The 17,810-nt window shown below is 54.3% G+C and overlaps 9 protein-coding genes across 9 annotated transcripts; 4 read left to right on the forward strand and 5 right to left on the reverse strand.

Annotated features, from left to right (window-relative positions):
• Positions 1-7: 7 nt before the first annotated feature.
• Positions 8-1,960, reverse strand: ASPZODRAFT_13459 (hypothetical protein; the record flags this gene model as incomplete). Its single annotated transcript, XM_022723573.1, has 9 exons — positions 8-225; positions 285-353; positions 411-474; positions 526-841; positions 890-1,338; positions 1,404-1,532; positions 1,606-1,710; positions 1,772-1,839; positions 1,885-1,960. 9 exons carry the CDS (start codon positions 1,958-1,960, stop codon positions 8-10), a joined length of 1,494 nt encoding a protein of 497 aa, XP_022584885.1.
• An 870-nt stretch (positions 1,961-2,830) lies between these two features.
• Positions 2,831-5,049, forward strand: ASPZODRAFT_90464 (hypothetical protein). Its single transcript, XM_022730396.1, has 3 exons — positions 2,831-3,172; positions 3,222-4,866; positions 4,913-5,049. Exons 1-3 carry the CDS (start codon positions 2,852-2,854, stop codon positions 5,026-5,028), a joined length of 2,082 nt encoding a protein of 693 aa, XP_022584886.1. The 5' UTR covers positions 2,831-2,851; the 3' UTR covers positions 5,029-5,049.
• Positions 5,050-5,136: 87 nt separating this feature from the next.
• ASPZODRAFT_110720 (hypothetical protein) lies at positions 5,137-6,183 on the forward strand. Its single transcript, XM_022721005.1, has 3 exons — positions 5,137-5,591; positions 5,643-5,875; positions 5,928-6,183. Exons 1-3 carry the CDS (start codon positions 5,235-5,237, stop codon positions 6,121-6,123), a joined length of 786 nt encoding a protein of 261 aa, XP_022584887.1. The 5' UTR covers positions 5,137-5,234; the 3' UTR covers positions 6,124-6,183.
• A 184-nt stretch (positions 6,184-6,367) lies between these two features.
• Positions 6,368-8,651, reverse strand: ASPZODRAFT_23025 (hypothetical protein; the record flags this gene model as incomplete). Its single annotated transcript, XM_022727917.1, has 5 exons — positions 6,368-6,658; positions 6,705-6,765; positions 6,813-6,888; positions 6,956-8,408; positions 8,469-8,651. 5 exons carry the CDS (start codon positions 8,649-8,651, stop codon positions 6,443-6,445), a joined length of 1,989 nt encoding a protein of 662 aa, XP_022584888.1. The 3' UTR covers positions 6,368-6,442.
• A 1,309-nt stretch (positions 8,652-9,960) lies between these two features.
• ASPZODRAFT_1158477 (hypothetical protein) lies at positions 9,961-12,242 on the forward strand. Its single transcript, XM_022721122.1, has 5 exons — positions 9,961-10,419; positions 10,470-10,493; positions 10,549-11,935; positions 11,996-12,069; positions 12,115-12,242. The coding sequence occupies exons 1-5, from the start codon at positions 10,184-10,186 to the stop codon at positions 12,209-12,211; spliced, it is 1,818 nt and encodes a 605-aa protein (XP_022584889.1). The 5' UTR covers positions 9,961-10,183; the 3' UTR covers positions 12,212-12,242.
• On the reverse strand, positions 12,234-13,213 carry ASPZODRAFT_128995 (hypothetical protein). Its single transcript, XM_022722171.1, has one exon. The coding sequence runs from the start codon at positions 13,095-13,097 to the stop codon at positions 12,273-12,275; it is 825 nt and encodes a 274-aa protein (XP_022584890.1). The 5' UTR covers positions 13,098-13,213; the 3' UTR covers positions 12,234-12,272.
• Positions 13,214-13,621: 408 nt separating this feature from the next.
• On the reverse strand, positions 13,622-14,284 carry ASPZODRAFT_13464 (hypothetical protein; the record flags this gene model as incomplete). The annotated part of the gene is made up of 1 exon (XM_022723590.1): positions 13,622-14,284. One exon carries the CDS (start codon positions 14,282-14,284, stop codon positions 13,622-13,624), a length of 663 nt encoding a protein of 220 aa, XP_022584891.1.
• Positions 14,285-14,708: 424 nt separating this feature from the next.
• ASPZODRAFT_13465 (hypothetical protein) lies at positions 14,709-15,107 on the forward strand (the record flags this gene model as incomplete). Its single annotated transcript, XM_022723592.1, has 2 exons — positions 14,709-14,788; positions 14,846-15,107. The coding sequence occupies 2 exons, from the start codon at positions 14,709-14,711 to the stop codon at positions 15,105-15,107; spliced, it is 342 nt and encodes a 113-aa protein (XP_022584892.1).
• A 120-nt stretch (positions 15,108-15,227) lies between these two features.
• ASPZODRAFT_2117719 (hypothetical protein) lies at positions 15,228-17,529 on the reverse strand (the record flags this gene model as incomplete). The annotated part of the gene is made up of 6 exons (XM_022727774.1): positions 15,228-16,085; positions 16,137-16,271; positions 16,328-16,833; positions 16,899-17,066; positions 17,125-17,293; positions 17,440-17,529. 6 exons carry the CDS (start codon positions 17,527-17,529, stop codon positions 15,348-15,350), a joined length of 1,806 nt encoding a protein of 601 aa, XP_022584893.1. The 3' UTR covers positions 15,228-15,347.
• Positions 17,530-17,810: the final 281 nt, after the last annotated feature.

Here is a 17,810-nt window from a genome sequence, read left to right on the forward strand (position 1 = left end):
TTTATATCTAACCATTCAACTCCTTGCAACTGTCACTCTCACTGCGGCCGTGCAGATACTCCTCCCCATCGAGGACATGCACGCTCTCACGCACTCCCTGCGTCAGACACGACCAGCCGTGGCCTTTTCCTTCGAAGATATGGTCGATCTGCTCGAGAGACAGGCCGCGGACCTCGGGGTAGAGGAAGTAGACTATCGGGATGAAGGAGGCGTTGAATACGGCCCCTGTCGATCGATCAGTTGGGCCGTTTACTGGGCTTGATTGACCTCGGTGATTGACTTACAAACAATGTAGTATTTCCAGCCGATGGAAGCAAGACTCGACGGAGTGATGGTGACGACGATCCCGTTGACTGGATTGTTAGCATGATCCTGCTTTTATGACTTCTTGTATACAAGTATTGACGTACACAGCCAGTTCGACGCCGAGGCAATGGCGCCTCCTTTGGACCGCATCCGGAGGGAATTGATTTCCTAGAAACCTTTAGCATCCTATTGAATCAAGGAGCCAGAAAGTAAACCCACCGGAGCATACATCCACGGGACGTTCAGATAACTCATGGCAAACGCATCGTAGAAGAGACAGTACATGACCACCGTCATGATGGCCCCCCCCCGACCGGGGATGTTGAAGCCGACGGCGATGAGCGCCGAGAGGACCATCAAGGCTGCGGCGCCCGAGATCAGGATCGTGCGACGGCCCAGCCGTTCGATGAAGAGCAGCGGCGCAAAGGAGAAGAGCAGATACTGCGTGGCGGCGATGGCGGCGACGACATGGGCCATTGTTTCGCTGAGGGGGAGATATTCGGTCAAGACGACGGGGAAATAATACGCGATAGAACTGGCTCTTAGCATAAGTTATTCTGAACACTTTATAAGGGGAAAATACTTGATTCCTGTCAGCTGCTGCATGTAGAGCACCCCAAACCCAAGCAGCATGCGGCGACAGTTCTGCTGCCCGCCGTTGCGGAAGAGATCAGCCCACGAGGCACTCTCCTGCTCGTCTTCCAGGGCGTGTCGGATCTCCTCGCGGATCTGCAGGACGAGGGGGTCGTCGACCGGCCGGTCGTGCAGCCGGGCGATGATGAGAGTCGCCTCGTCGAGCGAGCGATGGTGTGCCACCCAGCGCGGCGACTCGACCAGGAAGGGCACGGTCGCCAGGAGATAGAGGGCGAATAGGACCTGCACGGCGATGGGGAAGGTCCACTGGAACTGCGAGGAGGCGTACGAGGCGCCCAGCGTGAGCCAGTTGGACAGCACGAAGCCGGTGTTGATGTTGCCGCTCTGGATCGTCAGGTAGGAGCCTCGATTCTCGGCGCCAGAGACTTCGCTTTGCCACTACATTCTTAATATAGAAGAACTCACGGGAGGGACGAAGTCGATGGAAACAGAGAAGAACTCACGGTAGGCACGATGGAAGTCATGATTCCCACTCCGCAGCCGGTGACGATTCTTCCCACCATCAGGTTCGGGATGGTTCGGGATGTTGCCTGGAGGATTGTCCCGACAATCACAATCACACAGCCGATGTACTGAGTCAGTTAGGAGGGTAAAATATAATAGAATGTAGAGGAAGAAGAAGAAGAAGAAGAAGAAGAAGGATACAATTGATCGTCGACGCCCCAGTTTCTCGCCGAAGATGAAGGTGCCGATGGAACCGAAGAGACAGCCGATGTCGTATAAGCCGGTGATCAGGCCTTGTTGGAGGGCCTATAATATCATTATCAATATCATCGATTGAGCTTTTCAACCTCCATAGGTCTGTACCTACCGATGGATGGTTGAACTGCTTGACAAAGGAGCTGGAATCGATGATCCCTCCCATCACGCCTTGGTCGTCTGTCAAGTTAGTATACAGTATAGAATCGAAGATCATCTACGTACAGCCAAACAGCAGGAAGCCCATGCTGCAGGCGGCGCTGATCAGGGCGCTGAGGGTTTTTCCGCGTGGTTGATACATGGAGGATGAATAGAACTGATGAAGAGAACTGAATAGAACTGAAGAATAGAAATAAAGGATAGGAGAAGAGAAGAATCAGTATTTAATGATATCTGGACCCGCAAATGACCTCATCTTGGATAGAAAAGGAATGGACAGTTCAGGTAATACAGGTTAGGATGAAGATCTCCATGTAATACATGTAGTGTATAAAGTAAGATTACTCATTCATATATTCTATCATTTATTATCTCATTAATCATTATTCTACTATGGCCGGATATGGACGCAGGGTTACTATAGACATGATGCAGGGTTACTATAGACATGACTCAGGGTTACTATATAGACATCTACCCCAGCTCTTAAATGCTACTCTCCTCGGGCGTATACATTAACTAGAATCCTACCTAACACTTATATCAAGCCAACCATTGAACAATTTTCTGAACTTATATCTATGATCCTGGAGTAGGTATGAAACACCGATATGTGGGGGCGGTCCAGCGCGGGGAAGTGGAGGGGAATTACGTCTGGGGAGGATCCGGTGGAAGCATTCCTTGTATTAGTTATTTCGAACTAACCATCTGATTTATTCTGCTGTAGACTGTACCATCTTGATCCTCTGTGTACGATGTCCAGTCAGTTGATAGAGGTACCTAGGTAGCTGTACTTGACAATAATGATATACTATATACCATATTTTTAGTATATATAAAGTATATGTATTCACCTCTTAGTTATACGACTACATACTACATATTCAACCAATCATCGACCTACTAAAACTCGGATAAGCGGTGCGGGGAAATTGCGGGGCCCCAAAACGAATTTGCCGGTGGAAGAAATGCGTCATCCGATCTGAACCCTCGGAACTGGGAAGAACAATAATAACACTCTGGTCTAGAGAGTATGAATCCTCCTGCGAAACGTGGCCCTCGCGTTGCGGCCGCCTGCCAGCGCTGCCGTCGCCAGAAGCTCAAGTGCGACCGCGACCGGCCGTGTGCGTTGTGTATCCGTGCCAGTGTGCCTTGTATCACGCAGGACCGTCAGAAGCGACGACAGCTACGTCAATCGAAAGCGCAATCGCAATCGCAATCGCAATTACAAGAGCAAGAACAGGGTTCGCAACCACAGGATGAATCCCTGCCGGAAATTGCGGTCCATCGCCGTACCGATGAGACGTGGTTCATCTCCGAGGCGAGAACATCCTCGGCGGGGATGACGCAAGAGGTATTACGATAATATCAATAGTATAGTTGTGCTATATCTAATTCTCAAGATAATCGACCAGTTCAGCCCGAAAACGGTCCTCGCCAGCTCCATCTCTGCCCTCCCGGGTGGCGCCAAAGCGAACGCCGAGAAGAATCATGGTAATCCATCGCCACCAACATCTGATATCTCCGTGCGCGAGGCAATCGGCTTCGATCTCCCCCCGAAACCCATCGCAGACGCCCTGCTGGAAACGTACCTGCGTGCCGTCCACTGGTTCATGCTGGTGTTTCACGAACCCACCTTCCGCGGAGAGTACGAGGCGGTCGTCACCTCGCAGCGCTGTCTGTCTGGTCCTCGTTCGAGGCACCAGCTGCTTCTGATCCTGCTGGTTCTCTCGCTCGGAGCGCATTACTACACTGCCGGAGAGAGGAGAAACTCGGTAGAAGACCACGAGAGTAATGGAGGGGAAGGAGAATTTGATATGCAGGCATTCCGCACCCGTTCCCTCGCCAAAATCGAAGGAAACCTACTAGACCTTCTTGACGGGGCAGATGTCGAGGCCGTCCAGGCCTGCGTCCTCCTGGGTTCCTTCTACCTGTACCACGGCCGCCCTAACCTGGCGTACGTCGTGCTGGGCGCCGGAATCCGCTGCAGCGAGATCATGGGTCTCGCGCGGGAATCCGGCTGGCGACGCAGCCTGTCGGAGCATGCGCGCGAGGACCGCCGCCGGACGTTCTGGGCGTTATACGTTTTCGACCGCTTCGCTTCCATCGTGTACGGTCGACCGTGCTGTCTGCGCGACGAGGAGATCGAGGTCTGCCTGCCCGAGAACAGGGGCGACACCACCCTCGTGCATCCTGCGTTTCGTACCGTGCTCGCAGACTCCTCGCCTGTCACCACCTTCACCTATGTCAAATGCAAGATCCAGCTGTACCGCATCGCCTCGCCTATTGTCGCGGACATTTACTTCCACAAAAACGCCGATCGCGCTTCACTGGCGGCCAAAGTCGGCCGTATCGACCAGCAGCTGCGTCGGTGGTTTGCGCATCTGCCCCCGGAGTTGAAGCTAAAGGATCTTCACGAAAAGGCTAGCAGTAGCAGTAGCAATTTCCAAGACTCTTCGCGGCTGTTCATGCTCCAAGCATTAGCATTGCAACTAGCATACGACAACGTACAGATCCTGCTTCACCGACCACTGCTATTGCAGACGGATGCGGACGACGAATTCTCAAGCAGAAGCCAGTGCTGGAACTCGGCGATCCAGTCCTCGAATCTGGGCGTGTACGGTCCCTGTCTCGAGGAGGCGCGCGACACACACGCCGCAGCGTTTATGGGGATCAATCTCTTCACGGCGAGCATGGTGTTGTGCGTGTTCGCCATGTCGAATCCCATCTCGTCGCAGGCGCAGCTGGCCAAACAGGCCGTCAAGCGGATCATGTCCTTGTCGCGCTTTCTGGCCCATCGCGCCCTGCTCTCCGACCAGACGAACCATGTTCTTCGGGATCTCGTCCAGTTGATTTTTGAGAAAGAGATGAAAGCCATGCTGGAGACTGAGGATATACAGTTGCGGCAGAGTCATCAAAGTCACCAGAACCAGATTCCTGAGAGTATACCTGACGTGATATCTCCAACACTCCCAGAAGACGGACTGCTCGGTTTCCCCGATTTCGGCAGTCTAGACTTTCACGACGGCATCGCCACCTTGCAGCAGGGTAAGTCTCCTTTTCAACCGATCTCTTGTCACTTATTAATTGTTAGCCATGTTCCCCGATCCTGAATGGATCGACGTCGGGACTCCACGCGGGATCCCTCTCAGCTCGATCGGCCAGACGTGGGTATGGAATCCTTTCAGTGCGCCGATAGATGATGCATAGTTAATCTCAATGAGAGACGAGTCATGATACCCCATGTAATCAGAAGCAGTAGAGCAAAGTATTCTCGTGATTGCTGAGCAATCGGATCACACCCAGCTTCCGGTGGGACGGATGTACCACTTTGTAGAACCATAAAGGAATAAGAATAGAAGAGATAAACAGACAACAATAGCTTTCATCAGAACTCTTACCTCGACTACTTTACTATGACATCTGTCCACCCCCTCGCCACCCTCTTCTCCCTCGAGGGCAAGACAGCAATCTGTACTGGCGTCACAGGCGGAATAGGAACAGAAATCTGCACCACCCTCGCCGAAGCGGGCGTCGACATTGTCTCCATCCAGCTAGAGGGGGACCCGAACGGAGCCCCCCTCCGCGCGGCAGTCGAAGCGTTAGGCCGAAGCTTCCACGCTTTCGAATGCGACGTTGCGGATTCCAAGGCCCTACGGGAGACCTTTTTTCGCATCTGGGCGGAGGGTATCGTGCCGGATATCCTGCTCAACTGTGCTGGGATTAATCGACGAGGACCAGTTGTTGACTTGACCGATGAAGATATTGATGCGGTACTTCCACATCATATAAGTATGGGTTTGTAGAAATACTGACGTCGACAGGTGCTGGCGATTAATCTCAAAGCAAGCTATGTCGCTGCGCAAGAGTTTGCGCGGAGACTGCTCGCGCTGCGCCGGCCTGGAAAAGTCATCAATATGGGCTCCATGCTCTGTTTCCTGGGAATGTATAATGTCTCGGCCTATGCGGCGTCCAAGGGAGGCGTGCTGCAGATGACCAAGGCGTTCAGTAACGAATGGGCAGCGGATGGTATCCAGGTCAACTGTATTTGTCCGGGGTGAGATTCACTTTCTGCTTGAGTCTTCTTGAGCTCGTATTGATGTTTGAAGGTATTTGAAAACACCCATGACGAAGAAGATCGTCGAAGACCCCGAGTATAGCGCATATATCATGAAAAGAACCCCCGCGCGGCGTTGGGGAGAGCCAAAGGACCTGCGAGGAGCGCTGATCTTCCTGGCGAGTCCGGCGAGTGACTTTGTGACGGGGACGAGCATTGTCGTTGACGGGGGTATGTTGGGAATGTAGTATTCATCTTTCAAGAGATACCTAAGGGATAGGAATTCCTGTAACGAGCTTAGTATAGACAAGACAAACGCTGGTGTAGTAGAATGACTTATCAAATGTACCTACATAGCTTATGACAAAGCATGAGATGGTAGATCTTGGAGAGAGACAGACAGACAGAGAGAGTTCAAGTCAGGGTGGTGTCCCATGAGATGTAGTGAGGTCTACAGGCTAGAGTAGCAGAGCCTAGAGCTTTTCCAAGATACTAGCATTGAATTCAAGAATGATTATTAGATGTTGTAGGCTTTGTGCAGGCTTTGTGCAGGCTTCACTCAAATGTTTATACAAAAAAACTGGATTTGTGAACCTCGTCTAGCAGAATATCAAATAGTTTCCGATCCTCGACACTCATGGTATCAGCAGAGTGCGTCGGGGCCCCCAGCAATGGTTTCAGATCCGCAACGCACAGCGTGTCTGGATCCGGCAATTCACCCGTCTGAAAATAGGTGCGTATCGCTTTGGCGATACACAGCGAGGGGGCGGCGAGGGTGGTGTGCTAAACTTTCAGTATAGATATGTAAAGAAGACGAAAGATATCTTACCCCCTCTGAATCTTGCTCGAGGACAACCGAGCCTGGAAAGCCCTCGGACATTCGTCGAGCACTTTTTGTATTAGCAGCGTTTATCAGAAAGTGAATGGATAGGATTACCTTGTTAACGGAGTGACGGGGTCAAGGGTATTGCTGACAAAAAGGAGAGGGTGGGCTGTTTCACCAATGGGGGGGCCTTGAGATGTTAGCATATGAATATCATATAGTTGATATATGTCTGAAGGAAGTCTATTATTGTATACCCTCAAAACTCCACTTGGCTTTGGCTTTCCAGCCCACGCAATCCAGCCGGGTATGCGACCAGTAGTCGCCGACGATCTTAGAGTCGCGCGTCAGATTGTGCCAGTGGTGGAGAAAGCCCTGGCGGTCGATCTGGCCGAGGTGGGCGGCGTCGGTGCAGAGGATAGCCTGGGTGGAAAAGTCCTCGCTCAACTCCGGGACGAGGCAGGCGGAGGACCAGGGTCCCATGCGACGGCACTCGTCGGACAGGCAGGAGGGCACGCCATGGCGCTGCTGCTTGAACTCGGCGAGGGAGGAGCCGTTACCCACGGCCAGCTCGCCCAGGATGCGGGCCAGCAGGGGGAACACTCGCAGCGGCTGGTACATGGCGATGCGCACGATGATCTTGAGGTCGGTCCAGGTGATGACCTCTGGACCGCGGGTGGCCGAGGCGTGGACGGGCAGCGAGTCGGCGAGCAGCCTGGCCTCGAGAGCCCAGTAGGCAGCCTCGATGGCCGCGGGTCCCCCAGGTTGGTAGAAGGGACAGGCGTCCGGGCCGATGGAGTCGCAGTAGTAGGCGAAACGGCGGAAGATGGCGTCGGCGTCGAGCACGTTGCTCTTTCCGTCACCCTGGCCGTCGTTGTGGTAGTATAGATTGGAGTCGACGACCCCGTCGAGCACGGCTCGCGCGACGCGGTCCGGATACAGCGACGCAAAGGTGGCGCCGATCACGGTGCCGTAGGAGCGACCCCAGTAGAGCAGAGTCTCGCGGCCACGGTTCCAGCGCGTTCGGGCAACGATCGCCTGCTCCTCGTCGTACCCGTGCTGGCTATCCAGGATGCGTTGGGCAGCTAAACCTCGCTGCTCGCGCCACTCGGCGTGGCGTTCGACGATCTCGAGCATATCGCGGGCGACGGGGGGTGTATTGACGTGCTCGCCGAGGGCGTCTTCGCCTTCCTCGGCGGCCAGGATACGGTCGGAGCAGCTGTCGGTCAGCGCGGTGACGCGCTGCCAGTTACGCATCAGCGAGTCCGGGGAGCTCCCCAGCATACCGTCGGCCTGGGTCTGCAGTCGCCAGTTGTGCAGCGAGAACGTGTCCGGGAAGCAGCTGAACCCGGGGGTGGTGTTTCCGACGGCGCGCGGGTCAAAGCCGATGATATCGAAATACTTATCGCCCCCGTCGTCCCATTCGGACCCCAACCTGGGCTCGCTCTCAGCGTCCGCAATGGCCTGCAGGTTGTGTCCCGAGACACGTACCTGGGTCACTCCCGACCCCCCTGGGCCCCCAGGGTTGACCAGGATCGGGCCACCATAGCGAGGATCGGTGACTGGTACCTTTGCCGGCAGACGTGTAATGGCGAGGGCAAACTGGCGGCCCTTACCGTCGCTGCGGTGGTAGTCCATGGGGACCAGCAGACGGGCGCACTGGAAGCCGTCGAAGCAGTCATGGTATTCCAGGCTCTCGGAGGGCGTAATCTAACCGTCAGCACTTATTTTTTACGTCACTCCCCCCCCGTTCTTCGAGTCTGTACCTACCTGACCCCAGGTGAAGCCAGACACTGGGTGGACTGGCGTCTCACTGCCAGCGTTTATCTCGACCCGGTGCGGCTGGAACCACCAGAAAGTGGCAGCCAGACCGGCCAGGGCAAGCGTCAGGGACCGAACAACATTCTGACGACGCTCGACAGGCCGGCGAGGGACGCTGCCCTCGTCCTTCATCCTTGTGAGAAGCCGAGCAGAAGAGAGAAGAAGGAGGAGGAGGAGAAGGAGACGAGAGACAGCCCGACCGGGCAGGCACGTTAATGGGTACGGTACGGCGGTACGGTACGGTACGGCCACAGACAACAGTTAGACAGCAGTAGCCAACAGTTGAGCGTCAGTTACTCGGCAGTCAGTGAGATATGCCTAGTTTTAATGACATGAACAGTCAATAAATCGATATAAGCCGAGTCTGAAGAATCTCCAGAGTTCTGAATGCCTGGTTAAGGTAGAAGACTAATACTTAGCGGGGTTCTCTGCAGGACTGACCTGGCTGCTGATCCTCGTATGTCTGATAAGGAATATTGGACAGTCAATACTAGGTGCCTAGGTAGTAGGTACCTATAACCAGGTAGGTTTACAGAGTACTAGGTAGTAACTATGTAGGTATGGAGTAGTAACTGACTATATAGTAAGCCTGAACTAGAATATAGTGATTATTAGTATAGCATCTACCCATAGAATATTCTATCTGGAACATTGAATGGGATCCTCAGCTAAGAATGTCTGGCTTCCTAACCACCTATACTAAAGTAATATCTACTGTCTATTCTACTGTCTACTCGTATTACTGTATTTATATTACCAGAGTCGTCACGAGACATCCCATCCCGTGACTACGGAAGAATCCCATCCCGTCTGTTGCTCCTTCCTCTTTCCCTTCCTTCCTCCTCCTCCTCCTCCTCCTTCTTCCTCTTCTCCTTCCTCCTCCTCTTCTTCCTTCTTCCTTCTTCTTCTCCTCCTCCTCCTCCTCCTCCTCCAGGCTGCCACTGAGAGTCTTTAAGCTATCTGGTAAGTTGCAACCCTGCTATCTCTCGCTGCCTTCTGATCCTGGCAGGCTGACGATAACAGATTCAAGATGAAGCCACCAATCACTGCAGATCGATTGACAATACATTCCTGGCCCACCGACGATCCTCCCCCGGATGTCGTCCATGGTCTGTGTGATAGGCGAACCAGGAGATAGCCATGGATGCTACATAATACCTCCCTTGTTAACTAGGGGCGGTCTGTGGTGAGACAAGTCTCGATCGATTCAGAGTAACTATTGATTATCTCGCTAAAGTCGATACAACAATCCTTCCAAGCCCCAACTGATTAGCTGATAATCGTTCTGCCTCCCAGTGGCCCGTTGCTTCTTGCCCCCGCACGCAAGCCAGTTGGTTCGATGACCAGGCCATGGTCGAGAGACTAGTTTAATTCCCTGCCTTAAGCTATCGCCTGATGCTCGGTCATGCGATTGGCAGGAGGGGTAAGTACTAACTAGGTACTAGGTCGTGGCAAGTAGTGAACGCCTCATGTCAGTCGCGTGGTTGGCCTTCTTGGTTGGTATATGGGGGAATCGCCGCGAGACTGGGATCAGGATTATTGCTGGGATTCACTACAGCGATTGCAGATATAATATCCTATATTATATCTTGTATATATAAACCGACGAAAGCCAAACCCCCCTGGCGTGAATGGAATAAACCTAACCGCCCGTGCAACACACCATGGGTTTGATGACCGCGTTGAAGGCCCAGCTGTCGCCCAGCGGCGCTGGGGATACCCCTACTCCTGCGTCGCCCTCGGCGACCGCCGATGAAAAGCAGCCCGAGATGATGAAATCGATCGAAGGTACGCTACAGCAGCAGAACATCTATACCGATCCGGAGATCGCGGGTGCGGCCAAGATCGAGGCCATCGAGTCTGTCTGGGGCAAGCGAGGCCGATACATGCTCTATCTGGGGTAAGACATGTTCCGGATCACTTTTCATTCCCGATGCTAACAACGGATAGGTTGGCTATGATGATGATTATCTTGTAAGTTGATCGGTTTTTGGAAGAGTTGTAAGAGAGAAAAAACACTGACCAGCAGTGAACTCGACAATTCGACCGTGGGCACCTATCTCACCTATGCAACCTCTTCCTTTGACGAGCTGTCCATGCTCAGTACCCTCACCACAGCAGCCAGTATCATCCTGGCCGTGTTCAAGCCACCGATCGCCAAGATGTCAGATGTCATCGGTCGTGGCGAGACGTACATCTTCACCGTCAGCTGCTTCATCCTGTCCTATATCCTGTGCGCCTCATCGGCGACCATCAACGTCTACGCCGGCGGCTACGTCTTGTACGCGATCGGCCAGTCGGGCACGGCCATGCTGGACGCCATCCTGATCTGCGATCTGACCAGCATGCGCTGGCGCGGATTCTCCTACAACATCATCTACCTGCCCTTCCTCATCACCCCCTGGATCTCCGGAGTCATCGTCGACAGCGTCGTCGACGGCATCGGCTGGCGCTGGGGTATCGGCATGTTCGCCATCCTGATGCCCGTCTGCGCCGCCACCATCATCACCACGCTGCTGGTCTTCCAGCGCCGCGCCAAGCGGGCCGGGCTCGTCCTCGTGGAGCGGATCACCATCTACGAGTTCTGCTCGCGCATCGACCTCGGGGGGACCATCCTGCTCAGCGGCGGCTTTGCCATGATCCTGCTGCCCATCACGCTGGCCGCCACCACCACCAGTAAGTGGCAGACCCCCTGGGTCGACGTCCTGGTTGCCTTGGGTGTCGTCGCCCTGATCTGCCTGTACCCCTACGAAAAGTGGGTGGCCAAGCACCCGGTCGTGCCCGTGCGCTACTTCTCCAACCTGGCCGTCGTCATCCCCGTGCTGATCGCCTGTCTCGACAACATGGGCTTCGGCTCGACGCACACCTACCTGTACGCCTGGTCAATCGTCTCGCACAACATGTCGGCCCGCAACGCCCTCTACCTGGCGTACGTCAACGGCGTTGTGCAGTGCCTGACGGGCATGCTGGTCGGCACCCTCATGTACCGCACGCGCTCCTTCAAGTGGATCGGCGTGGCGGGCGCCATCATCCGCCTGATCGGGTACGGCGTGATGATCCGCCTGCGCACCAACCACAGCTCCGTTGCCGAGCTGTTCGTCGTCCAGTTCATCCAGGGCATCGGCAGCGGCATCATCGAGACCGTCAACATCGTCTGCTCGCAGATCGTCGTCCCGCACGCCGAGCTCGCCCAAGTCACCGCCCTCATCTTCCTCGGGGCCTTTCTCGGCGACGGCATCGGCGCCGCCATCGCCGGCGGCATCTACACCGACACCCTGCGCGGCCGCCTTGCCCACCACCTCGGCAGCTCCGCCAATGCCACCGAGATCAACGAGCTGTACGACTCGATCACCGGCGTGCTGCCCACGTGGGGGACTCCAGAGCGTCTCGCGGTGGATGAGGCATACTCGGATGTCATGGGGTAAGAAAAAGCATACATATATATAGTGAGTGCAATTCACTAATGAGTTAGGTACATTACTATTGCCGCGCTCGCGCTGTCCGTGCCCGTCGTGGTGCTCGCCTTCTTCATGCCGAACAACAGACTAGGGTGGGTTCCCTTGACACGAGTGAAAGGATGTACTGACTGTTCTAGTGATGGACGTAACCTCATGGAGGGCGTCGAGCCGACCGAAACCAAGCAGCCTGAGGCTGCTGTGACTGATGCTCCGATCGAACTAGCTGAGAAATGATACATGTCCAGATACGAATAAATATGATAATTATGATTATATTGATATCTCTGTAGTGTAACTACTTCCCCGGCGACCCCAACACACAGACAAACTCCCTTTCCGGCGTATCCTCGAGGGCATTGAGGACGAGATTCCAGACATTCAAATCGTACGCCTCGCCGATATGCCCGACCGGATCCAGCGGACAGGTCGCCTGGACGTACTCGTTGCGCACGCCAGTTTCGTCGACGAACGCCGTCTGCGTGGGGGTGACCAGCTCGTCGTCCGTGCTCGCGATGACCGTCAGCCTGTTCCCGCTCTGCACAATGGGATCACCATCGTTGAGTCTGAGCACAGCCGGCCCATCAGGGCCCAGATCATTACACGCCGGACAGCCGAGTATATCCAGGGCTTCTCCGACAAGGGTCCGCGATACATTGCCCAGCACGTACGCGAGATCATACAATCCCGCAAAGGTTGTGCCGTGCGTTGGCGGCGCAATGGCCACCAGCGTGTCGAGCAGGTCAGCGATCCCGGCCTCGAATTTCGGCACGTACAGCGTTTGGAAACCCCCCTCTGAATGACCGACTAGATCGATCTTGGAGGCGCCTGTTTCGTTCGCCACGGTGCGGATATAGCTTGCTATCTCGGCTGCGGAGTCGTTGATGGGCTTCAATCCGCCGAGAAACGGGAACGCGTCGTACGCGCCATACGTGCTTGCGAAGGTGCAGAAATCCGATGCGGCAAGGAAGGCTTGGAGGTAGTTCAGGTCTTCGTACCATGTTGCCCCGAGGCCGTGCAGGAGGACCACTGGGTTCGGGTGCGTGGTGCTTCTGCATGTGAAGTCGTTGATCGCCCCGGCGGAGACTGTGCCGAGGAGGCTTAGGAGGCCTAGGAGGAGCATGGTTATTGATAGTTATGTAGAGAGTAGAGAGTGGAAAGTAGAGGGTGGAAAGTAGAGAGAAGAGAGAGTAAATACCTCGGACTCCTTAATTTAATAATTTCAGCCCTGCTCCACTGTGAGACACTATTGATCGAGTGTCGATCAACGATCGATTAGGAATAAGATCTCTGGACGACTATTCCATTATCATTGGCTGAAAGTGTGATTCATTCGGTTGATCTGCATTTGAATCACAGCATTATTATGTTTTAATTACGGAGTAATAGAAGATGGATTTCTATCCACACGAGTGTTTGTACAGCTAGTCTGGGTTTATAATAGACTACCTGTTGATAATGATCATAAGATAGCAAACAGTACTCCGTAAAGCAATAGGTATAGATAGATATCTAGTACTAAGAGTCAACAGTATCTTTACTATACCCCGTGGTAAAATCCTATCCCTAGGGTTAGGGAAGTAGACATTAGCATAGCAACATTCATCATTGATAAATTTGTCAGAAGCAATATCAATGGCAAACCAGCTATTCATTTATCGAGATCCCCAAAATATGCAGGGTGACGATGCGCTCGACGAAGATGTTGTTTGGCCTGTCCATCGACACTCCGAAGGCCTTGTGGTACTCCTTTTTCTCCTCAACCGTGAGCTCGAAGCCACAGTCTCGTATACAGCAGCCACGCTCGACCGTGCAATGGCCAACCGCCAACCTGGTTTGGTCCGTGGCCTGCTCGCCGCGTCTCTCGCAGCAGCCACACGAACGGCCACAACATCCCACACGGGCGGCACAGTAGTCACGCAGATCGCTATGGAGATACCAGTTCGGAGTCGCTCGCCAGGCGTCGAATCCCCTTTTCAGCGGCCCGGGAGGACACAAAGATTCACGCTGGTGCCACTCTCGTGTGTGCGTCCAGTAGTCCCTCCGCCGCCTTTGGATTTCCTGCTCCCATTTGTCCAGCTGGGTTTTGTCCTCTGGCGTACACCCCTGTGCCTCCTGGAGGCCCTGGATAAGTTCATGCAGATATTCCTCCCGTCGGAGGTTCTGTCGCATATTTCCTTCAACCGTGATAATGTTCCGTGCGAAGGCCTTGCTCTTGCTGGAGAGCGGCAGGCACCGCAGCATCCGCAGACGGTGGTGTTGGACGGCGTCGAAGCCCTCACTCTCCTCCACCCGCTCCTCGATTTTCATGAAGAAAGGATTGGCATTTTGGAATTAGCAGTATCATGGATTTTCAGCGATGCAGAGTCGATAGTGCGGATGGCAGGTGCGAGGGGGGGCAATTTTGACTTCGCAGTTTCCATGGATCCGTTCAAACCGGCGTCATGAACAGTAAACAATTGTAGGCTTGAGGTGCACTTGCCTTGCAGAAGTAGAGTAGAAATCGTAGCCCAAAACCATGGCTCCTGTCCCTGTAATTCTGTCCTCTTCCCAACCATCTCATTGCATATTGATGTATGCAACAAGGCTTAATCCATGATATTCAAGGGTTGTTAGACGATGCTGACGTTTTCAGAAACCCAAACCACCTCCTCAACGACCACCACAATGACCGATAGATAGCCCCTCGTCAGGCTTGGAAATCTCGATTGGCGGCAACAAGGTCAACATCCTCATGCTCCTTTTCCCGTTCGCTGCGCTGCTGGCTGCTCTGGCAGCAGTGCTCATCTTTTGCAAGAAGTACTTTGCCTGGAAGTATGATGATCAGTACCATAGTATAGAAGATAGATATGGACACTGACTGGTAAACAGGTTCCCCAAGTTTCCGGGATGGCCCACTATCCTAGGATCGGGAGAACGACAGGGGGACTTCCACCACAATTGGTTGAACAGAAACCGGATCGTGCTGCCCCTCCACTCGCCATCTGGAAACTCCCATCATGGGAGTGAGCAAAGCCCAGCGGCTCCCTCCAGCTTCCTCAGCTGTCTCCGCGCCAAACTATACACCCCGGGCGCCTCCAGGTGGCACAAGACAAGAGACCTTTTCAAGTCGGTTCGAAACAGGGGCAACTAAGATTCATCTTCTTCGTTCTTTTTCCGACTTCTTCTTTTTCCTCTTCTTCTTTTCTTGTTGATTCCCACAGGGGTGGTTTTCTATTCCCGTTTTGGTTGTTTCTCAGGCCTAGATTATACTAGATTAGTAGATTAGCCAATGTATTCTTATCATCCTGGATGTCGTCTAATCGTTTATGCTTTGATGAAGCAGAAAACCTATACATGGCAAGAATGAGACAAGACTTAAGGATTCAATGTACTACTCCCTACTCGCCGCCACAGACAGCTCCGGCATGGCACTCCCCCACAGCGCCAACGAATGCCGCTTCTCGACCAGCTGCAGCACTTCGGTCAGATATCCTCTCTCCGGACCACCAGGGGTAAACGCCTCCCAGGCCACCCGCACTGTGAAGGCGAGCCGGTTGATCATGTTGCCCGGTGCCTTGCGGATATACCATTCCAGACTGCGGCAGATATCGCACGCGAGCGCGTACTGTTCTGGGGGCCGCACGCCGTCCGGCCGATTGTCCACCGAGGACAGCACCAGGCGCGTCGTGTAGTACAAACACATGCTCTGCGCGAGTCGAAGGTTGGGATACAAGAATGTCGACGGCTGGTACAGCGCTCCCGTCCGTAGGTTACGGCATTGAAAGACGGGGAAGAAGCCTTCACCTTGCGACCCGGTGGTCTCGCGTGGGGGCCCGTCCGGAGACATATCGACCCAGTCCTTCTTCCACTGGACGTACTGTTGCGTGAGTCCTGTCACGGCGTTCCAGAGTGTCGCCCGCTTGGCCGTCAGCTCCACGGTGCTCCATGCTCCGGACCGCTCCGCCGCCTGCACCTCGTCGTACTGCGCCATCAGCCCGGGGATTTCCACCGCCAGGTCTAGCAGGTAGTGCAGCAGGTCCTTGGCCGTCGTATTCGCCGACCAGGGGATCGTCTTCCACTCGGGCCGCGCGAAGAAGGTCGGCTTGCGTGTGAAGAAGGAACCGGCGACCTGCAAGAGGTCAACATCGTTGTAATGATCAGAAAGGATCTAACCACTCACCCAGTAGGGTCTCATCTCGACAAATAGCGAATGCTCTACTCCGTACATATGGTTCTCGGGTCCACGATGCTCGATCAGACGCAACGCACCCAGCACGTGGGTTGCCACAGAGGCTTGCGTCGTTCGTTCAACACTCTGGCTGGTCAGCTGAGAGGAACCTATTCCTGGATGGTAAGGGAGGGGGATTGTACTTCAAACGCAATCAATAGAATGACGGTCACCAGCGTCGACTCGGCCTTGCTGCGTTCCGCATCCATCAGGGCTTCCTGCAAGCCACGCAGCACGCGTGGATACATGCGGAACCCCACGGTCTCGATCCGCTTGTCCTGGATGGACCGGCCGAAAAAGGCTACCGAGACGGCCTCGAATGCATCGCACATCAACGGCGAAAACATCCGAATCTGGGCCGCAGCGCGGATCGCCCCGGCATGCCCAGCCTTGAAGTCCACCTCTGGGCTGAACGCATCCACGAACCGTTCCACAAAGACGTCCAAAGCGAGTCTAGATGAGGTAAAGGAGGATACTGACTCGACCAGAGGGGTGTAAAGGTCGCCATCCTGGACGAGGAAGGGATTCACCGCATGACCGCGACGGTACAGATAACTATCCGAAGACCCGGGCTCGCTGTTCTCCTCGCTATTCTCATTACCCAGGCTGCGACGAGGTCGATGGACAAGACTTTGGCTGCGTTCATATGCTAGATAATTCATCAGACAAGAGGGGTTAGGCGCTGTGCGGAGGGAAAAAAAAGGCATTGCTGACCTTCGTGACCCTCCCATGGCCCAAATGTCAGCAACGCCTTCTTGCCATTATCCCCCGTCGCCCGGATCCCCTCGACAATATCATCAACGACATCAAGCGGTGCCGCACGGATGGACTCGAACAGGCGTTCGAGTTGGGCTAGTCGTCGGATTCGTGACGCGCGATTACCTAGATCGTTCCTCATATTAACCAGAGATTGCCTGAAATGACAGGTCGCAAGTGTAACTACCCTTGCCGCTGATCTTAGCGCGTAGCTTCTTGATCTCCGCGCGCAGATTGCGGATCTCTTCGGCTTGGCTGACGGGTCGCAGGTCGTCGTCGGCAATGGGCTCGTACACGCATTTCGACGGGTGGCCATGAGCACAGCATGCCTGACATGGTTTGACACGATCGCACTACTCCAATAACGAGCGTGATAGAGTTAGCAAAAGCCATGACAAGGAGAATCACAGATGATGACGATGACGATGTGCCGCACGGTGGCAGCTTTCCCCGCTCTCCTGAGAGAAAAAGACAAAAACCTTGGAACAGACACACATACCCGAACTTTGCGAAGTCGACACACTTTGCAGGACCGTGACTGGCGGATGACGGGCTTGTTCGCCCGTAGTTCTATTGTCTTTTCGCCCATGGCTGGCAGGATGAATGATTGCCGCCGCCCCCGACGCCTGACCTGGCTGCGAGATTATTCTGATAAGCGAGATCTAAAGCAGGACGTTGTACCGCCATTATTAAGATCTCAAGTCTGACAAAGGCGGAGCCCCTAGACACAAGGACCACTATTTCAACGGCGGCCCTGCGCAAGCCAATCGTTGGTTCGATCTGTCATGACCGGAGGAGACCTCAGCCAGCCATGGCTTGTTGGACGGCTCATCCAGCGGTTCCAGCCCCTGTTGGCCGGTGATCGACAGC

Source organism: Penicilliopsis zonata (genome assembly GCF_001890105.1).
Source record: "Penicilliopsis zonata CBS 506.65 unplaced genomic scaffold ASPZOscaffold_2, whole genome shotgun sequence".
NCBI lineage: Eukaryota > Fungi > Ascomycota > Eurotiomycetes > Eurotiales > Aspergillaceae > Penicilliopsis > Penicilliopsis zonata.

Coding starts and splice junctions, on each gene's coding strand:
- ASPZODRAFT_90464 (XM_022730396.1), top strand. CDS start 2,852: ATGAATCCTCCTGCGAAACGTGGCCCTCGCGTTGCGGCCGCCTGCCAG. Junction 3,173..3,221: donor CGGCGGGGATGACGCAAGAG/GTATTACGATAA, acceptor CTAATTCTCAAG/ATAATCGACCAGTTCAGCCC. Junction 4,867..4,912: donor CATCGCCACCTTGCAGCAGG/GTAAGTCTCCTT, acceptor ATTAATTGTTAG/CCATGTTCCCCGATCCTGAA.
- ASPZODRAFT_110720 (XM_022721005.1), top strand. CDS start 5,235: ATGACATCTGTCCACCCCCTCGCCACCCTCTTCTCCCTCGAGGGCAAG. Junction 5,592..5,642: donor CCGATGAAGATATTGATGCG/GTACTTCCACAT, acceptor TGACGTCGACAG/GTGCTGGCGATTAATCTCAA. Junction 5,876..5,927: donor GTCAACTGTATTTGTCCGGG/GTGAGATTCACT, acceptor TGATGTTTGAAG/GTATTTGAAAACACCCATGA.
- ASPZODRAFT_1158477 (XM_022721122.1), top strand. CDS start 10,184: ATGGGTTTGATGACCGCGTTGAAGGCCCAGCTGTCGCCCAGCGGCGCT. Junction 10,420..10,469: donor CGATACATGCTCTATCTGGG/GTAAGACATGTT, acceptor AACAACGGATAG/GTTGGCTATGATGATGATTA. Junction 12,070..12,114: donor ATGCCGAACAACAGACTAGG/GTGGGTTCCCTT, acceptor TGACTGTTCTAG/TGATGGACGTAACCTCATGG.
- ASPZODRAFT_128995 (XM_022722171.1), bottom strand. CDS start 13,097: ATGCTCCTCCTAGGCCTCCTAAGCCTCCTCGGCACAGTCTCCGCCGGG.